Source organism: Fundulus heteroclitus, chromosome 12 (genome assembly GCF_011125445.2).
Source record: "Fundulus heteroclitus isolate FHET01 chromosome 12, MU-UCD_Fhet_4.1, whole genome shotgun sequence".
NCBI classification, from domain to species: domain Eukaryota; kingdom Metazoa; phylum Chordata; class Actinopteri; order Cyprinodontiformes; family Fundulidae; genus Fundulus; species Fundulus heteroclitus.
In genome coordinates, this window is record NC_046372.1 from 46,350,757 (window position 1) to 46,373,332 (window position 22,576).

General features: G+C 42.0%; 1 protein-coding gene across 1 annotated transcript in view; it reads right to left on the bottom strand.

Annotated features, from left to right (window-relative positions):
* Positions 1–18,833, bottom strand: part of LOC105932841 (multiple epidermal growth factor-like domains protein 9) — a 46,135-nt gene extending 27,302 nt beyond the window's left edge. The window contains exons 1-2 of the mRNA XM_012872171.3: positions 18,124–18,833; positions 11,494–11,698 (exon numbers count right to left, since the gene is read on the bottom strand). Of these exons, the coding sequence (XP_012727625.3) occupies positions 11,494–11,698; positions 18,124–18,667 (749 nt within the window). The 5' untranslated portion in view covers positions 18,668–18,833. The remainder of the gene's footprint in view (positions 1–11,493; positions 11,699–18,123) is intronic.
* Positions 18,834–22,576: the final 3,743 nt, after the last annotated feature.

Genomic DNA, 22,576 nt, shown 5'->3' on the forward strand with positions numbered 1-22,576 from the left:
TGGTAGATGGCTCTGCTGCTTGTAAAAACTTGCTGACACCAAGGTGAGGTTTACTTGTAGAATGCAGGTCCCAGCTGAATATGTAGTGGTACTTGGAATTGAAATCTGTCCATTTAGTCTACCCTGTCCATCAGCAGGACCCCCCCCCCCTCCGTTTTTCTGTTTAGCCGAAACATTGTGAAATTCTCAGGGATTTTTCTGCAGCCACACAGCATACAAGTAATCCCCTCTGAAGAATAAATGTGAATTAAAATCAGAGAAAAACATGATTGTGCTTTGAGCACATAAGCTGTACTTAGCAACGCTCTGTTCTGAGGATGAAGACCTGCTATGACGTCTCAGTCTGGCGAATGGAATGTGGAAGCTGTTTTGGTCCAAGGTTAAATCAACATTTACAACAAAAAGTAAAACTAACAGAAAAAACGGAAAGTGACATTTTGTCTTATAGAGGGTGAACTATAAGTTACGGGAAGAGGACTAATTTTCAGTCTTGGCCCGGCCAGCTTGTTTAAGCGACTTGTTTAATGCTTCGGCTGACTGCTGGAGCACATTGTGAAATTTTATGATAGAATTTGGCTTGAATAGATTTTTTTATAACAGATTTTAAAGGGTTTTTTTTTTTTAAAGGAAGGGTGGTCTAAGAGTTCATGCATGCACACCTCAAACTAAGCTAGCATGTCCAGCCTGCAACACTAATAAAAAAAAATTAAAGATGAAGACACTTACCAACCAATAAAGGTTTAAAAGAGGGTGTGGTTTTAGAATCAAATCGTTTAAAAAAACAATGCAGATAATCCAGTGGATCAGTGCGGTATCATTTGATCCATAAAACACACAAACACAGGATGGTCATTTATGTTCAGTGCCAAACAAAGAAAACTGTGTAATGTTTTGGACAAGACATTGAAAAACATCCACACGTCCTGCCATTTTGATTAATTCAGAAATAAACTCCAGCCAGCCCACAGTAATGTGATGTTGGCCAATCCCATCATCAGCTGGTTAGGACCCAGTGTTTCAGAGATTTCATGGTAGACTGCTGTTTAAGTTGCTATGTGAAAACAGGGCCAGATGGTCAACAGCATCTGATTTCTGTCCTTTGCTGTTCGACCGACAACCCTCAACGATCTCTTTTCAACGTGTTAAATAAACGATGACGGCGAATAAAAGGAATAAATGAAGACAGCCATTAACTACCATCGACCATTTTCTTGATCTGTTTCTTCTGAGCCTTCCCCTTACTGTGTAGGCAGTAATCATTTCCATTCTCACCCATTAGCAAGTCTGCCTCCCTCGAGCATCTATCAGCCACATGGCTGGAGAAGAGGAGGCGGAATCAGACGACTCCCAAACGGACTGGGATGGAGCGTGTGAGGCCCCCTGAGGGCCTGGTAATCCCCCTGATAATTTGTGCCCTCTTGACCAGGGGGAGGGGTTTATTATTGTTTTGAATGATTTCACTGTACCATGTTGGCCCAGCTGCCGTGTGCAAGATCTGCACATTAAGTAGGTCAGTATTACAGGGGCGACAAAGCTTAACCCCATTCTGCTGCTGCTTCAGTGTTAGCTGTTGGCTGCTACATGTGTGGGAGAGGACAGGCAGTGGCAAACATCCTCACTGCAGCTTGGAAGGGGTCACTAGTTTAATCACGGGGCGCTCAGGGGTTGAGGGAACCAAAAACTCGGATGTCGGCTCCGATATTGATGAATTAGCTGGATCGGATATCGGATGAATGACGCCGATCCAGCATTCTGATCCAGTCATTTATTTCTTTACTTAACATCATACACAGCAATACAGTTGCAGCGATCGAGTGACTTCAATTCTATGTTTTATATATATATATATATATATATAACAGTGCCAGTAGAACCATCTCCTGATCAACGTGGGGGAAACCAAGGAGCTGGCGGAGGATTCCAGCAGGCATAGACCTACCACACTGACACCGGTGAACATCCAGGGAGCTGAGACTCAGATAGTGGATTCTTCTAAGTACCTGAACCACAAACTGGACTAGAGTCACAACACTGGTGCTCTTGCTCAGAGCAGACTCTACCTGCTGGGGAGGCTGATCTTTTCAAGTGCGGATGGCGCTTCTGAAGACTTTTTTTCTTTGACTCTGTGACGGTATCAGTTAATTGAAGCAGCAGGTTATCTACAGCTGAGAGGAAGAGGTTAGATAAGCTCATCAGGAAGGCTGGCTCTCTCCTAGGATGTCCTCTCGACCCAGTGCAGGTGGTGGGAGACAGAAGGACATCCCTGCCGGACGGTGATGTTATTTTCCACCCAATTCATGGAGCTGTTGCCCTCCTTCAGTGAAAGACGGCCACATCATTGGTGCACAAAGGAGCATTATCACAGATCCTTCCTCCCTGCAGACTTTACAACCATCACTGCTCCCAACAAAATCTTTACATCTCTGCAGTTGCTTGTGCAATATTTTCATCCTAATAAAACTTAATAATAAAAATTGGTGTTTTCAATGCAGAAACATACATACACGTTTTGTACATGTTTTAGATCATACAACATCTCTAGATCAGAGAATTCTATTTTTAATAAATGTAAAGCGTGTTCTTAATACACAGTCTCTTATAGTTATTTTCTGTTGTTGTTATTTTTTATATATTTTCTACCTATGTGTGTATCTGCATGCTCCATTTGCCTTTAATTTCACTACTGGTACAACTAAATTCCCCCACCATGGAACATTAAAAGATATTTCTTTTCAATTCTGTTCTACATAACCAGTACAACTAGATGTTAATCCATTAGCCCTGCTATTTCTCTAAAGTGTAAGCATGAGTTTCTGATAAAACAGTAAAATGGGTTTTGTCAAGTTAGGTGACATGACACGGAAACTGAAAAACACACAATCAATATTCATTACCGATGCAGCTTTTTCCACCCTGTTATCAGATGCTACACAGACCTTGCAGCTGACCTCATTAAACAACTCAAACCACTGCTATGACAGATACATATTGACATGCCCTAGCAGGGAAACAGTCGGTATCACTATGTGACCATTGTACATCACGTGATCTACAGACAGAATGCCACATCAGTGAGCGAGAGGGAAACATCTCGCTGAGCCTGTTGGGAAAACTTCATGGGATCATAATAAGACGTGTCACCAGGCTTTGCAGGGCTGCAAACCCTGAAGGAATGTCTGGGTTTCAGAGAAGTTCAACCCAGAATGCCAGGGCTGGATGGGTTGTGTTTGACAGTATCTGGCAGCAACAAAAGAACACTGGCTACAGGGAGCCAGCGCAGCGTACCATTCCTGACCCTGAAAGACTCCACAGCCCTGGTGGGGTTCTGTTTCCATCTTATACCTTACAATGACGCAAACATGAAGTATCTTTTGTTCACGTAGAAGCTGCCCATTAGGTCAAAATATTTTACAATCCTCTGCCAGACACACACACACACACACACACACAAACCTAAACCTAACCTTCACCTGTATAACCCTAAGCTAAACCTAATTGACACCTTAGTCCCAAGCCTAACCCCTAGCCCAAAAAAGGACAGGACCAAATAAAAGTCACTTTGCAAGTAGAATGAGCCGGACATTTTCTCACTCAGCTGCAAGCACAGCTACAGACACACACACACACACACACACACACACACACACACACACACACACACACACACACACACACACACACACACACACACACACACACACACAAAACATTTGAATACCAAATTTGATGCAACTAGGAAAACAGGGGAAGAGGAAAAAGGCCTTGGCAGGCTGGAGGAGAGGCACAGGTCTAGGCTGCTAACCGGGACTCACTAGTTGGACATTTCACTCTGTCACATGCTTCTAGTGCTCGCCTTTAACCTAGTTTGATTTCAACTGGGAGTGTTTGGGAACCATTGGATCTACGTTCAAGTATAAAAATGCACCTTTCTATCTGCATTAATGAAGTTATGGCTGCGGCCTGAACCAAAGCTGACCAGGAACAGATTAAAACATCAGTGGACTGAAAAGTACATTTCAATGAACTGTTACGGATCTGGTACCTATTTGATATTGTACCCTTACCCACCTTTATATTGCAGCCAACCTTCACTACATCTCGCCTTCTGTGATCTTAAGTTTCCTATGAGCTCACAAATGTGGTATAAACCAATTCTATTAAAACGTGCCCAGATTGTTCGTCCATCCGTCCATTTTCTTCCACTTATCACTGGTGAACTGGCAGGGGTGATGTCTGGGAGGGAAATCTGGTCCCCCTTCCCCCCCGCAATAGTCTTCAGCTCATTCTGGAAAAGCCCGAAGGCATTCCTGGACCAGAAGAGATATAATGTGTAGTCCTTAGCATGTTCTGGGTCTACCTCACGGTCTCTCCTCCTGGGGAAATGTCCTTGAGAAGCTTTGAAGGTCATGGATGTCTTGGCCATGGTAAGGGTTGGAACATAGATGAACAAATCAATGATAGGCTTCACCTTTCTTGCCGCTCAGGTCTTTCTTGGCAATGACAGACCAAAGTAACACCTGCATTATTGCTGACTAGAACTAAATCCCTCTATAAATGACGTATGAACAAGACACCAAGATACTCAAACTCCTCTCCAAGAAGCCCAGACTGCTAGGATTGATAAGAACAATCTTTTTCTGTTTCATGTGTTAGAATTTAACTTGGATGGCTAAGCATCTGGATTATCCAGTAGGAAAACAACACCACATTCATTTCGTACTTGGAAAGTAGGAGAAAGTTTTACAAGCAATGACTTTAACATCAACCATGGCTGTCACAATTTTGCGCAGTGAGATGTCGATTATTGCCTGTGTTCACCCACGTCTCTGGAAGCCATTTCCAGGAGTCTACAACTCTTTCAGTGACAAGGGTTCGGTTCAGAGCAGCACAGAGAATTTGGCAGTTTCTACTGGTGCTTGGCTGGTCAGAAACGGGAAAAACTCATCATCTTCCTGTCCGTTAACACGCCATACTAAACACTACTTGGTCATGAAGACAATTATGCTCTTCTATATGAACACTGCTACTAAGGAAAGAAGATTTAAGCTCTGTTATGTTCAGTCATAGCACAGAGAGATTTGAGGCAAAGAATATGATTTTAAAAGAGCTGTGAAAAACAATTCTTAACCTAGAAAATCTGTTCTAGGGTAAGAATCTAAAGGTACTTTCTTGTAAATATAAAGACAACCATCTGTTTTGTTCATGTTAACCACACTAATCACTAATGCAAGTCAGTGCCATAATATCTTCTTGTTTATTTCGAAATATTATTAAAACATTGTTTTATTATGACTTCCAATGCAACGTCACCTCTACACCTAATGTAGTGGCCGCTAATGCCAGGAAAGTTGGACAATAATATTATGAACGTTGTTTTAATGTTTCCTGAAGAGAAACTGGAATCAATCAAAGCCAGTATCAGTTGCTTCAGCTACTAACCACCGATCAGGCCTGAAATCTGGGTGTCGTGATGGAGACCTGAACCTTCAAAGGCATCTAAACACAATTACGAAGTTGACCTTCTATCACCTGAAGAACATTTCCAGGATTAAAGGATTGATGTCTCAGCAGGATCTCGGAAAACTAATCCATGCGTTTATGTTTAGTCAAATTAATTACTGCAACGGTGTTTTCACAGGTCTGCCTAAAAAGTGGATCAGACAGCTGCAGCTGATCCAGAACGCTGCTGCCTGCGTCCTCACTAAGACTAAGAAGATAGAGCACATCACCCCAGTTCTAAAGTCCTTACACTGGCTCCTTGTATCTCAGAGAAGTATGTACAGCATTTTTAACTGTCTTGTTACTGAAATGTGCTCTACAAATAAACTTGCCTTGCCTAGCAGAACAAAGCCTTCCAAAAACTAGGAAAAAATCTGTCACAAAATTCTGAATGGCAAATTTCTAGTTTGGTTAAGGTGGTTCTGACGTCTAAGCATAAACAATACAGCATTATCCCAGTCGCTCACACCGACCACCACAGTAAGGAAGTACATCATTCAGGTTCCCGCCACATAAACAGCTGTTAGCTGAAGAGAACCTGGGTAGAGGGTGTAGCACCATCACCCACGCTGAAGGAAAGTGAGTTTATCTACAACCCAAGGCCTGAAGACTCAGCACTTTTTCTCTACAGACAAATGGGTGTTTACGTGTTTCGTGTAGCTACGGCCATCTATGCAGCTGCAGACCAGCCTTCGGTTGTTTTGTGCCACATTGTTATTGTCTTCTTGGGAAATTAACTATAATATATGTAATAAGGAGCCCTTTTCAGCAGGAACCAAGAGCTGCTCTTACAAAGTTTAACAGAAGAAGCTCTCTGAGCTCTGACTTTGAACTTTGCCTTTTTACATAACGCTGCCTCAGATAAACTGTGCGGCTGCTTCTTTAAAGAAAAACACGACATCAAAGTTCAGACTGTGCAGCGTTTTATTCTCAGTCTGACAAATCCAAATTCTCCGGTTGTGGATTTATTTTTAGAAAATTCTCACCGTGTTCTTGACATCACGGCTTCATGAATGATATTTACATCCAAGGGGAAGGTTGCTTGACTCCATAGGTTTTACTGATTTTTCCCTTTATACTTAATGCACGTAATTCTGTCTGGCCATGGTGCTGTATCTTCCTGCATTCTTTGAAAACAGAGGGCACTTCTAGTTCACGGGATTCACGCGATTCTCAATTACACAACTCTAGCCTGGATGATGATAGATATCCATAAAAATAAGGAGTGTCTGTTTGATGAGTTAATTATTACCACATACATGTTTTAGTATTTTTGACTTGTTTCGTTATGGTATAGATTTGAAATGGTTAATTGTGGAATTAGTCTAATTTAATCAACACCACATAGGGGTGCAAAATACGGTTGAATGTGAAATGAAATATTAAACAGCCCTCTGTTTTAGAACACATTTTGAAAGACTTCATAATGAGTTGCTCTTTCCTCACACAATACAGAGCTTGTTAAATAACTGAACTGATCGATGGAGGGCTGAATGTGAGAGCAGCATCTTAGGAAGAAATAAAACAAAGTATACCTTCTGTTCGAACCAACTTTTAAGAACCCTGCCAAGAAGAAATAGCATGATGCTTCCAACCACCATATCCACTGAGGGGAAGGCGGTCTCAAGGTGATGAAAGGTGTTTGCCTTTCAGTCCACTTGGAATACTTGATATGAAGCTTGAGACATGCTCAACAGCAGAGCTGAGTTTTTTTCCAAAACAAGCCTTCTAAATCCAGCTTTTTAAGAAATGTCATTGTCCAGACCAAAATGAGCCAGAACCCTGTAGTACCTGTATGTGGCACTTTAACACCACAGGAGAGCCCAAAAACAGAAAAGACGGCATGAAGCAGGCGCAAAAAGTTAATGGACCTAAGCTCTTGGGTCTGGGGTTAGGTTCAACTAATTTTATATTGGCTTATCTAAATGAGAATGCTACGGTTGTGTTCCAAAATGTTCTTTCTCTACACTGAGAACCACTTTACGTGCTCGGTGTATCCTCATTTTTTAAATTCCAAACAGTTTCTTGGGACTTCAGGAAGTTTGATTACTTTTTCCCAACTACCATCTTATTATGGTAAATGGTAAATGGTTTGTACTTGTATAGCGCTTTAACTAGTCCAACGACCCCAAACCGCTTTATACTACAGTCAGTCATTTACCCATTCACACCCTGACGGTGGTGAGCTATGTTTGTAGCCACAGCTGCCCTGGGGCAGACTGACAGAGGAGAGGCTGCCATACATCGGCACCACCGGGCCCTCTGACCACCACCTGCAGGCACTGCGGGTGAAGTGTCTTGCCCAAGCGCACAACGACTGAAATGGTCGGAACGGGGAACGGACTCCCCAACTCTTGCCCCACCATCAGTATCATGTGCAATTACACATGCGTTGCAATATAATAACACCCCTGTGCGCTACAAACTATTAAAGTTCCTAAAGGGAGGAAAACCTAAACTCAGCCCACCTCTCTGATCTTTGCTGAGGAGCTTTGGACTTTGTGTTTCCCCTCTGCCTACTGCCATACTTGCCAAATTGGTCCAAAGGCTTAGGTGATATGTCATGTTCCGGCTAGTTTGAGCTGGTATCATAAACGTTTCATTCTGTAAAAGTGTGTTCACAGAAGGACATTCAGAGTTTGCCATACTCTGAATGTCCAACTCTGAATGACATACTGAAGAACTTCTGTGTTTTCATTGTGCCATTTGTATACTCCTTCCTCTTTCTGTGTGGCACTGCTAATCCTGCGACCTTCTCCTACAGGTGCACATAAACTGACATGTGACGGCCACAATGCATAAAGACAGACCGATTTCAGCTGAGTGCTGTTTGGGAAATTTAAAGGTAAGAGGAAACGCCAGATCTTTCATTCATAATCCGTGTGCAAGATTAAGGCCCAGACTGCTTCCATCACAGCTCATTACTTAATGGGAAAGATTTCTAAAGTAGCAAGACGGGGGGTTGGAAAGCTGGCTAATCTGTGTAATTTACAGTGGTAAGCTCTTGGATGGGGGTAAAGCAGGCTAGCAGAGTTTATCTTAGTGCAGGCTCAGAACATCAGAGCGAGGCCTCAGAACTTTCTATCAAGGAAGCAAAACCAAAACAGAACCCTTCATTGTCCAAATCCGATACAACTAAACAACTTCACCATCATGTCTGACATCTTCTGTGTTTCCAGACAGGACTGACTACACCTCCGAGGATTTACGTGCCTTATATAAGTGTATGCAGTGACGTGTGTTCCGGAACATGACTACACAAATCCTTTATGCTACGCTGGACTCTGACTCAGCCTCCTAGAAAGCAGCAGCGTTTCTTTTTCTGCTAACAGGCAGGAGAGCATGGCCGCTATTTTTACTGCCTTCCTAACCCACACACAGCCTTTTTTTACATGCCGCTGTTCTTGTGACTTGTGGAGAGGCTGCATGCAAGATCCGCTGTCTGGGCGCCGGCTCAGATTTCAAACAGTAAGCAGGGTCAATCCTGGTGAATGATGCCTCGGATCAATGCACAGAATCATGATCCAGCAGGGTTATGATGAACGCAGCATCCGGAGGAGAACTGAGCCTTGGAACATCATGACCCGGGTCCTTGGGTGACAGCAGGCACCGCCACGCAGGAGACCATTAGGCTGTGTGGGTTTTTGCAGCCCCTTAGAAAGTGGGTGTTGTCAGATTTTTTCACAACAGGACCAGATCACCATGGATCGCAGACTACAACCAATCAAACGTAAACCAAAGTGGTTTTTGACAGTAGAAGAGTAACAGCGAGGGTGGTAGACACTTTAAAATGTAAAATGGGAGCAATAAGTGGCTGATCTCAACCCGCTTAAAGCTGTGCAAGTGCAACAGCCCTGAACACACACTTCCATGACATTTCCTTACCCCAATATTGGAACCCATAACTGACTGATGTGCTTCAAATCAAGCAATCACTCAACAGAGCAACATTGTACGTTGCACAACACTGTAAACGAGCCCTCATTGGATAACCTCACCGCCTTTCACTTCCACCATCTCTTTCACACTGCGTTTCAAAGTTCTGCTTACTGCCAAATCCCTTTTCTGCGCACTATTGTTACTGTAGCTTCTACTGTTATTGGTTAAGTGTTTATTATTGATGCCGCTATTCATTTTACCTGAACATGCACCTTAAGCTTGCATGCAAAATCATTTTGCTGTGCAACAGGCCTTTTATGAACCTGAATGACAATAAAGGCTGAGCTGATGGTCACTGCACTGTTGAGACAATCACACAAAAATCATACAGACATGTTCTTATTATAATACATTGAGATTAAGTAATTTAGAAGAGTTTGGCAAATACAGACAATTTTAAATTCATTTGAAGTAATAATAGTATCATAATATGTTATCATGATAGCAGCCTAATTAAGCACAACCTCAAGCAGATACCAAAACATACCGAGGCCACAGCAACGTTTATTCCGGATTAGACTCATAGTAAAGGGATAGTGAGAAGTGCAGACCACGTTGAATCACAACTGTCATTGCATTATCCCAAACAAATGCATGGAAGCAATATTTGGTCAGGTATAATATTTCAGATGCCCTGCGTCTAAATGATCCTTGCCAATAATACAAATTCATATTCGATATGTTTGAATAGTTTTGAAAAGTTAATTTATCTGAGTAACTAAGTGAAACACTTATATAGATTAATTCTACACTGACTGATGTTTTCAAGCCTTTATTTCTGTAAATTATGATGATATTCTGCTCTCATCTTAATGACAAATAGATTTAGAAGATTGTATCAGACCTATAAAGAAAACATTTCAGCACAGAAATGTGTACTTATTGAAAATTATTTATACTACCTGCTTAAAGATTTGTTTTTGTTTTTTTCAAAACTGACTTTTAATCAGACAAACGAGCCTCATCAGAAAGCATTTTCTAATTTATTATATTTGGCCGCTAGCATGATTTCTCCCTGTGCTTCATGGCCACACCTGACAAAGACCTAAGTGACCATGATCCTAAAGCTGTGGGAGCTCTGAGATGGTGGCTCTGGTGAGATATGCGTCACAGTCCGTTCCTCAATATGTGCTTCATATGAATGGACCACATACTATGTTGGTCTGTGTAATTGACCATATGATGCAAACTTGACACAGGCTGTAAGTTGAAAAGACTAATGTAAATTTCCACAAAATCCAAATGGAAACACAGGTATCTACTGCAGGAATGAGTATTTACTGTTTGTAACCTCAAATCAGAACTAGCCCTATAAAAAGGAGATAAGCCATCTACATTTTTTTGTGTTAAGATTCAAGTATACACTGGATCAAGATTTAAAATAAAACCAGCTGCTAACAGTAGGAAATGGTAACTGAAACTGTTCGAACATAAACTTAAGATGTGTAGTCACGATAAAATAAAAGTCAAAGTCAAGGATATGCATTTTTTTTTTTTTACTGAAACCCTAGCTAGAGTGGTCTTAAAAACCCACAACCACCTGCAGAACATAAACCTTTTGGGTTGAATAGTAAACGGTTATATTAGCATTCAGTTGTCAAATGGCTTGATGGTGGGGGGGGGCATTTATGGGCTGCGGCTCAATAAGCGCTGATGGGAACAAAACACCCCGGTGCACATGTTCGTTTTCAATGAAAGTGCTGCACTAGGGGCTGCTGCAGTCTCAAAGCTTATCCTTTCTTTCTAGAAATGGAGGTTCAACCACCCAAACACCTCAGCAGACGTCTCTGGGGGAGACAGTACCAGCTTATCGACAAGAAGAGAGAAAGTAGATTGACTGGAAATGCAAAAAGGCTTAAATCTTTAGTTTTAGCATGTGTGCCTACATAAAAAAAAATTACAAGTATGGCTATTGGTCTAGTTTTTCAGATCCTTTCCAGTTAGATCAGTCGGTCATCAGCTTATGGGCAACTGTAGCAGCAAACACTGATGAGACCTCAGCAAAAACAAATGTTAAAAATATCCCATGGTTTACGGGGAGAAAAGCAGTCTGACCTGTCACAGTTGAGGTCTACAGCACCAAAGGAGTCGCAGGAGCAGGGCAGACAGCCACTGGTGCCGTTGGTGAAGTACTCCTCCTCACACTCGTCACACTGGAGGCCCGTGTAGCCCAGCAGGCAGGAACACTGACCGCTGCTCTGGTTGCATTTGTCCGGATCCAGGATCCCTTCACTGCCGCTGCTGCAGTTACACCCCCCCTCTGGTTGACGAGGAGGGTGGAGGTTAGCAATGAAAGAAGAAGGACAAAGCATGTTAATAGCCTATCCAATATAAAACAAGTGACAGAATTATTTTTACTATAGAGTCTTGCATTAGGAGCTGCTGTAGTTCTACAGCTCGTCATTTCGTTCCAGTGCAAACAAATGTCCCATGTGGGGTTCCTCAAGGTTTCTTTCTATGTCCAATTTTATTCCATATCGGCATGTTCCGCCCACTGAGCTATATAATACACTGGAGTGCTGATTTTGCCGAAAAACTGAAGTCACTGGCCGCCATCTTGCTACTCCCTACTCTCACAGAATCCCATAGGATTTGGTTGCAACAACAAGCAGTTTTCTGGCTGCGTGAAAGCGTCTTACAGGTAATTCTACAGTCAGTGGATGTACTAACACTATCAACTACTAGGAAATTAGGTGCTGAAATATTTTACATGTTATTCATATTAAATATGTATATATGTATATATAAGTATGTGTATATGTATATATGTATATATATATGTATACATCTATGTAAATATATGTTTTTGTATATTGTTATTTATATATTTATAAATGTTTTATATATATCTTTAAATAAATAAAATGCAAAATATTTCAGCACATGACTTTCTCAGTACTTGATAGTTTTAGAACATAACATAAAAGTATATGGCATTTGACATTTTAAAAGTCTTAAGCCCCCCCTGAACATGAGGAAATTCTCATTATTTGATGCTGTAGCGCACATATTCCCTGGTTACTGAGGGGAAATAGGGAGTACCAATATGGCGGCCGCTGGCTTCAAAGCGACTCGTTCTAACAGCGGGCGATTAGCACTCCAGTGTATTATAGAGCTAAATGGTTCCGCCTATAGCTCAGGTTAGATAGTATTAAAACATCTCTCACAATATGCTGATGACATGGAACTTTATATTTCACAACACAGCAACTTTTAGCCACTAAATATGTGCATACCAAAAGTGAGTGAATGAGTTAAAAATGTTCAGCTTGATGCAGAAAAGATAGACGTTGTTGTTTTAGGTCTGAAAAATGCAAGGTAGGAGATCAGCACTCAGGAAAGCTCCAGTAAGCTAAACATCGCAGGGTCTGTCAGGAATCTAGTTATGGGCTCAAAGATTTAGCCGTCATATGAAACTATTACCAAATCAGTCAACCGCCTCTTAAAATATTCCAAGAATTGAGGGATGTTGTTTAAACATGTCAGACATTGGCTGAATGGTTTTACATTCACCAGGTTAGATCGTTGTAAAGGTGTCTTTACCAGCACCAATAAACAAACTATGAGTCAGCTGCAGCCCATCCAACCTGCTGTTGCCAGAATCATGTCCTAAACCAGACAGATGGATCAGACCACTGCAGTCCTTAAAGTGCTGCACTGACACCATTTTAGGAAAATGGGAAATGTAATTCAACTTAAACATTATGTCATTGATCTCTGTCTGTGTGTTATATGTGAATCTGAGCTGGAGTCCCACCAAAATGTCATTATGGTTGCGTAATAGATTCTTAAAGCTTTTGCTGTTGGTCTAAAAGAAACTGAATGGTCTTCTGAAAGGTCAAATAAAACTTATTTGGGAGGTCAGAAGTTACAAGCAGAAGGATCGGATCTGTTTTTTTTTTACATAAATAATGTTAATATATTTAACTGCTAAGCCACTTTATTATGACAGCAACCCAAGTGCCCCACCCCGCCAGTATGATCTTGTTTGTGAAGCAGATGAAAACAGTACGTGGGGAAGCGTGCGTCATAAACCTGTACGGTCCAATGTTTGTGTTAGCCACCAGGCTTTGGTCAGTTTTGGCTCATTAATGAGACACAAACATAGTTGTGTAGAACTATCCGTAGGGAAATGGCACACGCAGCAGTGGACTAAGCATGAGCGACAGCGCCTGAGAGAGAGCAAAGTGCTGCAGGTCTGAGAAGAAGGCAGGGCCACTAATTCACTTCACAACTCGTGGCTGTACACACCTTAATCTGCAGGAGCAGAAAGTAAAGCCTGTTTTCGCCTTTTCTTTAGCACATAAAGAGCCGTCTTTAGCCCCGTGCTGATTCTTGTCAGTCCAGACTGAATGTTCCTGGGCTGGACATGCAGATCAACCTCAGCCGCTTGGCTCAACCTGACGACATGATGTCAGGCATGTGGATGATAACCCATGTAGAGTACAGAGGCAATCTATTATTTATCTGATGTCAAGTTAGGTGTGGCAACTGAAGGCGCCGCTGTTTGTCTTCATTCTGGGCTCCGCAGACAAAGAAAACAGACAGTTCAGGGAAAGAAAATGCGTCTGAATGTTTACTGGAACGTGGCTCAGGCATCCCATTCTCCATTATACTCCAGTTCCTCTGCAGCTTGTACACTTTCATGTAACTAAAAAAGGCATTGGGTTATGCTGGTCTGTAGAGCACGGGCTAACGGCCTGTCGCCTCCGATCACCCCTCATGAAGTGTGACTTGCAAAGAATGCGTCTCATTCGGCACGGCCACCACCGTTCATGCTTAAAATGCAGCTTCCTCTAGGTGCATAATGGAAACCTGGAGCAGCTTCTCCAAAGTTACATAACAGGTTTGATGTAGATCGGACTGGATCTGTGTGTCGCAGGGAAGACACAGAGTTGGCCTCCCTCCTGCCTCTTAAACCAAATGTGACTGTAGAGGTGGGAGGCCTCTGGCCAGCAGTGACAGCGACAGGGAGAGCCAGGCCAGGCTAGGACCAGTGTGACTCCTTTGTTGACGTTAACTTGATGATAAACAGGAACCATGGGTCGTCCGCAATAGGAAAATTATTCCATATAAGGCTGGATAAATGTATCCCCAATGGTGTGTGCCGTGGTTAGTTTGAAATCGATAACTGGTCTCTGAATTTTGCAAAGCTCTGAGCTGCCAAGGCCGGTTATCCAGCCCTGTTTGGATTTCTCTTTAAGAACCATGATAAAAGTGGATATGAGAAAGACATTAAAATAGTTTTTCAAGCTATTTTTTTCTGAGAATATTCAGTTACCTATAATTGGATCAGACATGGGTGGGTCTAGACAGGGAAATAGTGGCCAGTGCCCCTGTAGAACAGGTCCTGGCTCCTGTTTTAGACCCTTTGCTAAAGAATAAAGCTAAATTAACTTCTTATGATGCAATGCACTGGCACAGAAAACGGTTTAATTTTTTTACCTTTAGGTTTTTGCTGAAAAAATGACTTGGAAAGTAAGGCGCTGCTCTTTTAGTTTTAGCCATATTGATGTAGAATCAGTTTTCATCTGCTAGATCAGGGGTCTGCAACCGGCAGTTCCAGAACTGCAAATAATGAAATATTGCCCTGTTTTTTGTTTTTTTTCTCTGACTCTTTTGTTCTACGCCCCATGAAAAAACACATATGTTGTTATAAAACAGTCTAAATATTATTTTACAAACAGATCACAGTGACTAAAGGCTCCATCAAACTGAGTGAAAACGAATGGACACATCGAAGTCACTCATAAAATAAAAGTTGTGCAATTTAAAGTTGAAGTTTATCGCAAGTGGTTAAAGTGATGATAAATAACAGCATTATAATTGGAAGGGATTTTTAAAAAGATCTAAATCTTTTAAATTAAACCCCAAATAAACCACTGTATTTTATACATTAATGACACTTAATTCAAAAGCATTTCACTTTTATGTTCAATATTTGAAAGGTTGGACTTATTTAAATAAAGCCTAGCATTATTTCCTGTCCAGAGTTGGCTAATACAAAACCAAAAATCAAGCGTGTTAGTTTGAGAGAATCTTAGGTCGGCTCGGGTCGGTTTTCCTTACACACTTCCAGACTTCAGCCCTTCTCACACTGACTGTCCTCTACTCAGCAGACCGGACTGGTGGAGGCTTGGGAATCAGAGATAAAAATCATGTAAAAAAATGTATCAATTAAAAAAATCGAGTATATTATTCGCAGCTTTGCCTCAACTCTCAGATTTCCAAAAAGAGGCCGACATTTCAAAATCTAGCATGTGCCCTGGCAAACTGAGATCAAAAGTTCAAAAGGATTAAAGGGCAATTTTTCAGCCCCACTTTCAGCCTTCCTGTTATTTGCTGAAACTCTTGCTCTCTCATAGACTGAAAAAAAAAAAGCAATAGACTGAAAAAAAAAAAAGCTTGGCATACTTCTCACACTTTATCCTGAAAAGCCCACTGTTACTGAACATAGCCAACATCTTTACCACTCCGCTCTTTTCAGCAAGACGTGGTATTATGAGTTCAGTGAGTGGATCAATGTCCAACCAACCAGTCACTGCTCACAACCAGTAAAGCAGAAAAATCATTAGATTCCAGCGATTTCGCTAATTTCTTGGTGCAGCTCTGCTCCAGGTTTATGCATTAACAGAGAACAAATTAAGCTGCTTTTCTGTTAGTCATTTAGATTTAAGGGTACCACTTTCCAATAATAATCCATTTATAGACACTTATAAATGGTTTGTAGATATGTCATTAATCTGTAAACACTAAACATTAATAACTGTTTTTTAAGTATTAATAAAGAAAGACAAAGAGGAGACATAATTCTGTACCAGGTAATATTCTTGATTCTTGATTCTCTTCTTTGTAGGGAAAGACTGGACTCATCAACCCAAGATGAGGGGTAAGTTGTTACTTTTCTTTGGTGAAACACGTAACAGTGGTTGTGTAGGAACAGCACTATGGGTTCTGAGCAGAGGCCTTTCTTTCTCTGTGGAGTTTAACTGCGCCCTCAGTGCATGTGTGGGCTTTCCAGCGAGGATTGCTGTGATGGGCTCCAAGCAGCCATGCAAATTCTAAAGTGGGTTTAGAAAATGGATGAATCGTCTCTTTTAATATTTCATTGTCCATCTTGACATCTTTACACAGATTCCTACTGAGGCCATTCCGTTTTTGCAACGATAAGGTCCCATGCCCTGGCAGTGAAGTGCGGATCATTTTGCCTCTGACATTTCGCACGGCTCTTTTCATCACTTTGTACAGGACTTTTAGGGGTACGAACAGGAGTTGCCACCACAGGATATCTGTATGGACTATGGGTCACTATTTATCCGCTTTGAGAACCAATGAGCTATTTAAAGAAACGATCTAAGTTCTACTGTAAAGAAAGCTGGCTATATGACCCCGATGGATAACTAGCAGCAGGAGGTCTCTGAGTTATTTTGCTTTGATCAGGGGTCATAATCTGCCACATTTCCTGACAGTCAATGGTCTTGGAACAAAACTGCAAACAAAGGAAAACATTGTGTAATATAATATCTTCACAGAAATATACGTCTAAATAAAGTTATGCATTAGATCTTTATGAGTATTTATTTCTTTGGTTTATCAAAGTACTTTAACTAACAAGAGAAATGAATTGACACGCAGAGGCTAAGTAAGTACATGGGTTGAAACGGGCCTCGGGCCCTGGTAGTCACAAAGTAAGTAAAAATCTCCATTATGCTGTGTTTTTGCAAAAACACAGCATAAGAAAACCAACAGGCTGAACTGGGCTCCCCGTGATAAATCACTAACATTACAGAATATACAATAATGTACACTAAAAGCATCTACTCTGGGTTTAGGGCAGCTGCTTAGCAATATGCAGCGCACACAGGAGGCTCATGAGAAGAATAATGAGCTTTACGCGGACCGGCTAGGCCAGAAAAAGATCACAGACGGCACATTATCGTGTGTTTGAACCCTCTGCTAGATGGCGACGATCTAGGCCCCACGGTTAAAAAAAAAAATGACAAAGGGCTGGCAGGCTAGAGCCATTCTGGTTAGAAAGCATTCAGCATCTGTCTGCTGGGCTGACAGAACAACACATCCACATGGAGGGTGGGATGTGTGCGGGGTGTGAGAGGGGAGGGGCCCCACTGTCATTGCTCATTCATGGCTTTAGCCTGCCTGGCCATTTTGGTTGGATGGCCTTGTCCTGGTGCTGAAGATGCCATCAAAACAACAATACAGGGAGGATGCAGCAGCTGATCGCTGCTGCCTGGCTGCTTTCACAGCAGACTCAACTGGATTCTCTGGGGGGCGCAGGAGGGAGGGGGGATTTTACCGAGCAACATCAGTAGCACCTTACACCCCCTCACAGATACCCCTCCTCTTGCAGCCCACTGGAATTACGTGGCATGCTCATCTTCTAACAAAAAGGCCTGCAGATTGCATGAGGGCTCAGCAGGAAAACCTGCATAGTGCGCCCTGCGCCTATGTACCATGCATGGTTTGGTGGGTTTTGCATGATTAGAAAGGGCGCAGTGTAGAGGCTGGTGGTCTGCCTATTGTTGCCATCTTTTTATGGTCGCCGTCTGCGTCAAAAACCCCAGAGCCAGCCCCCCCCAGCAGCCTGTGTCAGATGCTGGCGCCCTGCTTGTTACCGTATGCGACAAAACCCCAATCTAGTACAGCCGCTCGTTCCAGATCGCTCACCTTCACTGTTCTCCACGGAGGTAACCAACGCATCGGCGCTGTCTGCGGGCCAGGCGTCGTTGGTGGTGCGCTGGGAAACCATGGACACCATGGTCTGCAGCATTTTCTCCGCGCTGAAAAGTGGCGTCTGCGCGTCGGCGGAGCGTTTGCGCGCCCCGCTCAGCCGGGAACTCGGCGCCGTAATGTGTTCCTGGCTGAAGGGGGTTCTTCCAGCATCGGTGGTGCGAATGGTGGTGGTCGTGGGGTCCGTGGTCGGAGGCTGGAAGGTGGTCGCCGTTCGGGAGCCGGGGACGGCGGGGGCTGTCGGCTCGGGTGCGATCCCGGCCGGAGGAGCGGGCAGGGAGCCGCTCTGCGATGTGGCGCTGAGAGGCTCGCCGGGGAGGAAGGTGTCCCAGGTGTCGGAGGCTGAGCCGGGCTTCCTGCTGGAGACAGGCGACGCATCGCTGGGACTGATGCGAGGGGCAGATTCCGAAAACCCAATATATCCGAAGAGAATGACTAGCAGGGCTGGGGATATGTACATCATTGAGGAGGTTAAACTCATGCTCGGCCTCAGCTCTCCATGTACAAGCCCCAGTAAAGGTCTCCCTCAGACCTGGCCCTCAATGAACGCGTACTCCACCATTGATGTCCCCCGGCGGCGGAACGCTGCTGTTTGTTACCGACAACACTTCAGCCGCACTGCAAGCTAGCTGCCCACAATGACTGACGGGCTCGGCAGCCAATAGGAGCCCTGAAGGACTGTCCCTCACAGCTGTTCTGTCTGCTGATTGGCCAGTGCCTCAACACGGGCTAAACGTGTAGACGATTATCAAACGACCCCGCTCCACTGTCAAAGATCACAATTTAAATACCCTCATTCATAAATTTATCCGCTTATGTTTCTGTACTTTAGAATAATAGGATCATTAGTTATTTTCCTACATTTTATATCCAGAACGGAATATCAAGCATTTTTTTCCAGGAGGTTTATTTCTTATGCCCGGATTTATCCACTCATTACAGCCTGAGACATGTATTGCCTTGTTCAATTAACATATTTTCCTGCAGGCATATTATTAGCCTACTGTTTACTGATAAACTGTTTTTATTGTCGTCTTGTCATTTTCTGTTTCACTATGAAATAACTGTGGATACTTCCTCTTAACGGTTTATAAAAATGGCTCTGGCACATTTATTCTTTCCATCAGATTATGTAAACAGTGACTCGGGAGACCTCGGGTGTGTTTAAATAGTTTTGCAAGTCATAAAAATGTTTCTGCTGCTGTTTCACATACTGTTTATAGTCGCTCCGTGTTTTTATGGCTTGATTATATTGCCTCCTGGTGGTGTGTGGATGGAAAAAACACTGAGCTCTTCATGAGTGGCTGACATAATTATTAAATCCACGTCAGAGGCGATTGTTGCATGAATGATGCCCAGGGTGAGCTCCTTTCTTAGTTTAGTTTAGGTTAATGTAAAATACATGCAATATAATTCATTGATTAGCTTTATACTTAGGTAGAGGTCTATGCCACACAAAGCTCATCCTCTGTTGCTTTAGAACTAACTTCAGATTAGAGACACCAACCTTATTGGTGTCTGATTGTTTCTGACTGCATAATAAAATGTTTGTCACTTAAGCTAAGTAAGCAGTATCATCTCTATACAGTCCTCAGATGTATTTTCTATATCGTAGTTATGATGCGAAAGGCTGAGGCAGCTGGAGGACATACTGATCACTTTTTCTTACTGTTCCTTTTGTCTCCTCCTATCTGTTACCGATATTTTTCTTTGTTTGTTTTTTGCACAGATGGTACTCTTGGCTCAGTGTTTCCATGTTTATGTGTCTTCTCCTTCCTGGCATATCGAGGTGGGTGAGGCCAATGACTGCTCAGACTGAGCCTGGTTCTACCGCAGGTTTCTTCCTGTTAAAACTTGAGACAGCTTATTAACTTTTACCTGCCGATTACAAGGCTGTGCCATAAACATCTCATCAAAAGTCAAAAAATATATATGCCAAAGAATAGAAACAAAATCAAAACTCAAACATAAAATCACTAAAAGTAAATGAAAATAGCATAAGCAAATAAAAACAAGAACAGAAGTGAGCAAAACTGAAACACATTTAAACACATGAGACTGGGAGGGTGCAGCAAGTCAGACAGATAAGAAAGAGCAAAACTATTCAACAAAGAGGTTTAAACAAACAGGGAGTCAATTAAGGGAAGCAACAGTTGGAGTAACGTTTTTTGTTTTGTTATGTTGTACCAGTTTGAAATCAGGCAGTATCGTTTCTGACATATTGCAGCCGAGCTATGGACACCTGAGTGATTATAGGAGAGCGCTACAATAATTGAGGTCTAAGATTATATAAGCATTAGTTATTGTCTACAGTTTTACTTGGACAGAATATGCTTGATTTTTAAAGGATGCCACAGGCCATTTAACTTAACTGTCAAGCTTCAGAGTATGCAAGCCATTGTCACCCCCAAGTTTGAAAAATATTTTCTCAGGGAGGAAAGATAAATAAAGGAGAGTTGAATGGAGCTGTTAAGTCTAAAAAAACATGACTTCAGTCTTGATCTCATTAAAGCAATGATAATAATAATAATAATAATAATAATAATAATAATAATAATAATAATAATAATAATAATAATAATAATAATAATAAACCAGCGCCATCCAACTACTGATTTCAACAAGACAGTCAAGGATACACTGGATAGACACCAACGTGCTTGAGTTTAAAATACATTTGACAGTCATCTGCATAAGAATTCTAATGAATTGTCTCTAATATAATACCAAGCAGCAACAAATACAACACCAACACTGTGAGGTCCATGAACGGATCCTTTTCATTTTTCTCACAGATCCAGGTTTCCACATCATGGTCAATTCAATTCAATTCAATTCAATTCAATTCAATTCAATTCAATTCAATTCAATTCAATTCAATTCAATTCAATTTTATTTGTATAGCGCCAATTCATGAAACATGTCATAACAAGGCACTTTCCAAAGTCAAATTCAATCAGATTATACAGACTGGGTCAGATTATTAAAAAAAATGTCCTATACAAGGGAAGCCAGCTTCACGACAAGCAGCATTCACTCCTCCTGAAGAACCGTAGAGCCACAGGGAGAGTCGTCTGCATTGTCCATGGCTTTGCAGCAATCCCTCATACTGAGCAAGCATGAAGCGACAGTGGAAAGAAAAACTCCCCATTAACGGGAAGGAAAACCTCCAGCAGAACAGGGATCAGTATGAACGGTCATCTGCCTCGACCGACTGGGGGTTAGAGAGGACAGAGCAGAGACACAACAAGACAGACAAAAAAGCACAGAAGCACACATTGATCTAGTAATCTGTTCTACATTAGATGGTAGTAGCGGGTGATCTGTCTTCTCTGGATGATGTCTTAGATAACAGAACGCCAGACCAGGTGTACCTACTATGAAGAAAAATAAGAGAGAGAACAAAAAGTTAAAAGCTGAAATGACGACAAACAATGCAAATTGGAGAACAGTAGAAATCAGTAGAGTGAGAAAAAATAGGCCCTGATGTCCTCCAGTAGCCTAAGTCTATAGCAGCATAACTATAGAGATAGCTCAGGGTAACATGAGCCACTCTAACTATAAGCTTTGTCAAAAAGGAAAGTTTTAACATTAGTCTTAAAAACAGATAGGGTGTCTGCCTCACGGACCAAAACTGGGAGTTGGTTCCACAGGAGAGGAGCCTGATAGCTAAAGGATCTGCCTCCCATTCTACTTTTAGAGACTCTAGGAACCACCAGCAGACCTGCAGTCTGAGAGCGAAGTGCTCTGTTAGGAACATACAGGGTAATCAGAGCTCTGATATATGATGGAGCTTGATTATTAAGGGCTTTATACGTTAGAACGTTTCTTGATTTAACAGGAAGCCAATGAAGGGAAGCTGAAATTGGAGAAATATGATCTCTCTTAGTAATTTTCCTCAGAACTCTTGCTGCAGCATTTTGAATCAGCTGAAGACTTTAAACTGCATTTTGTGGACTTCCTGATAGTAAAGAATTACAATAGTCCAGCCTTGAAGTAACAAATGCATGGACCAGTTTTTCAGCATCACCCCTGGACAGAATATTTCTAATTTTAGCAATATTCCACAGGTGAAAAAAAGGAAACTCTGGAAATCTGTTTAATATGGGATTTAAATGACATGTCTTGGTTAAAATAACACCAAGATTTTTTACTTTAATACCAAAGGCCAAGTTAATGCCATCCAGATTAAGTGATTGATTAAGAAGAGTCTAAGGACTCTGGTCCAAAGATTACAACTTCTGTCTTGTGAGAATTCAAGTGCAGGAAATTTAAAGTCATCCAGCTTTTAATGTCATCAAGAAATGACTGCAGTCAAAGTAAATGATTGGATTCATCAGGATTTATGGATAAATATAGCTGAGTGTCATCAGCATAACAGTGGAAACTA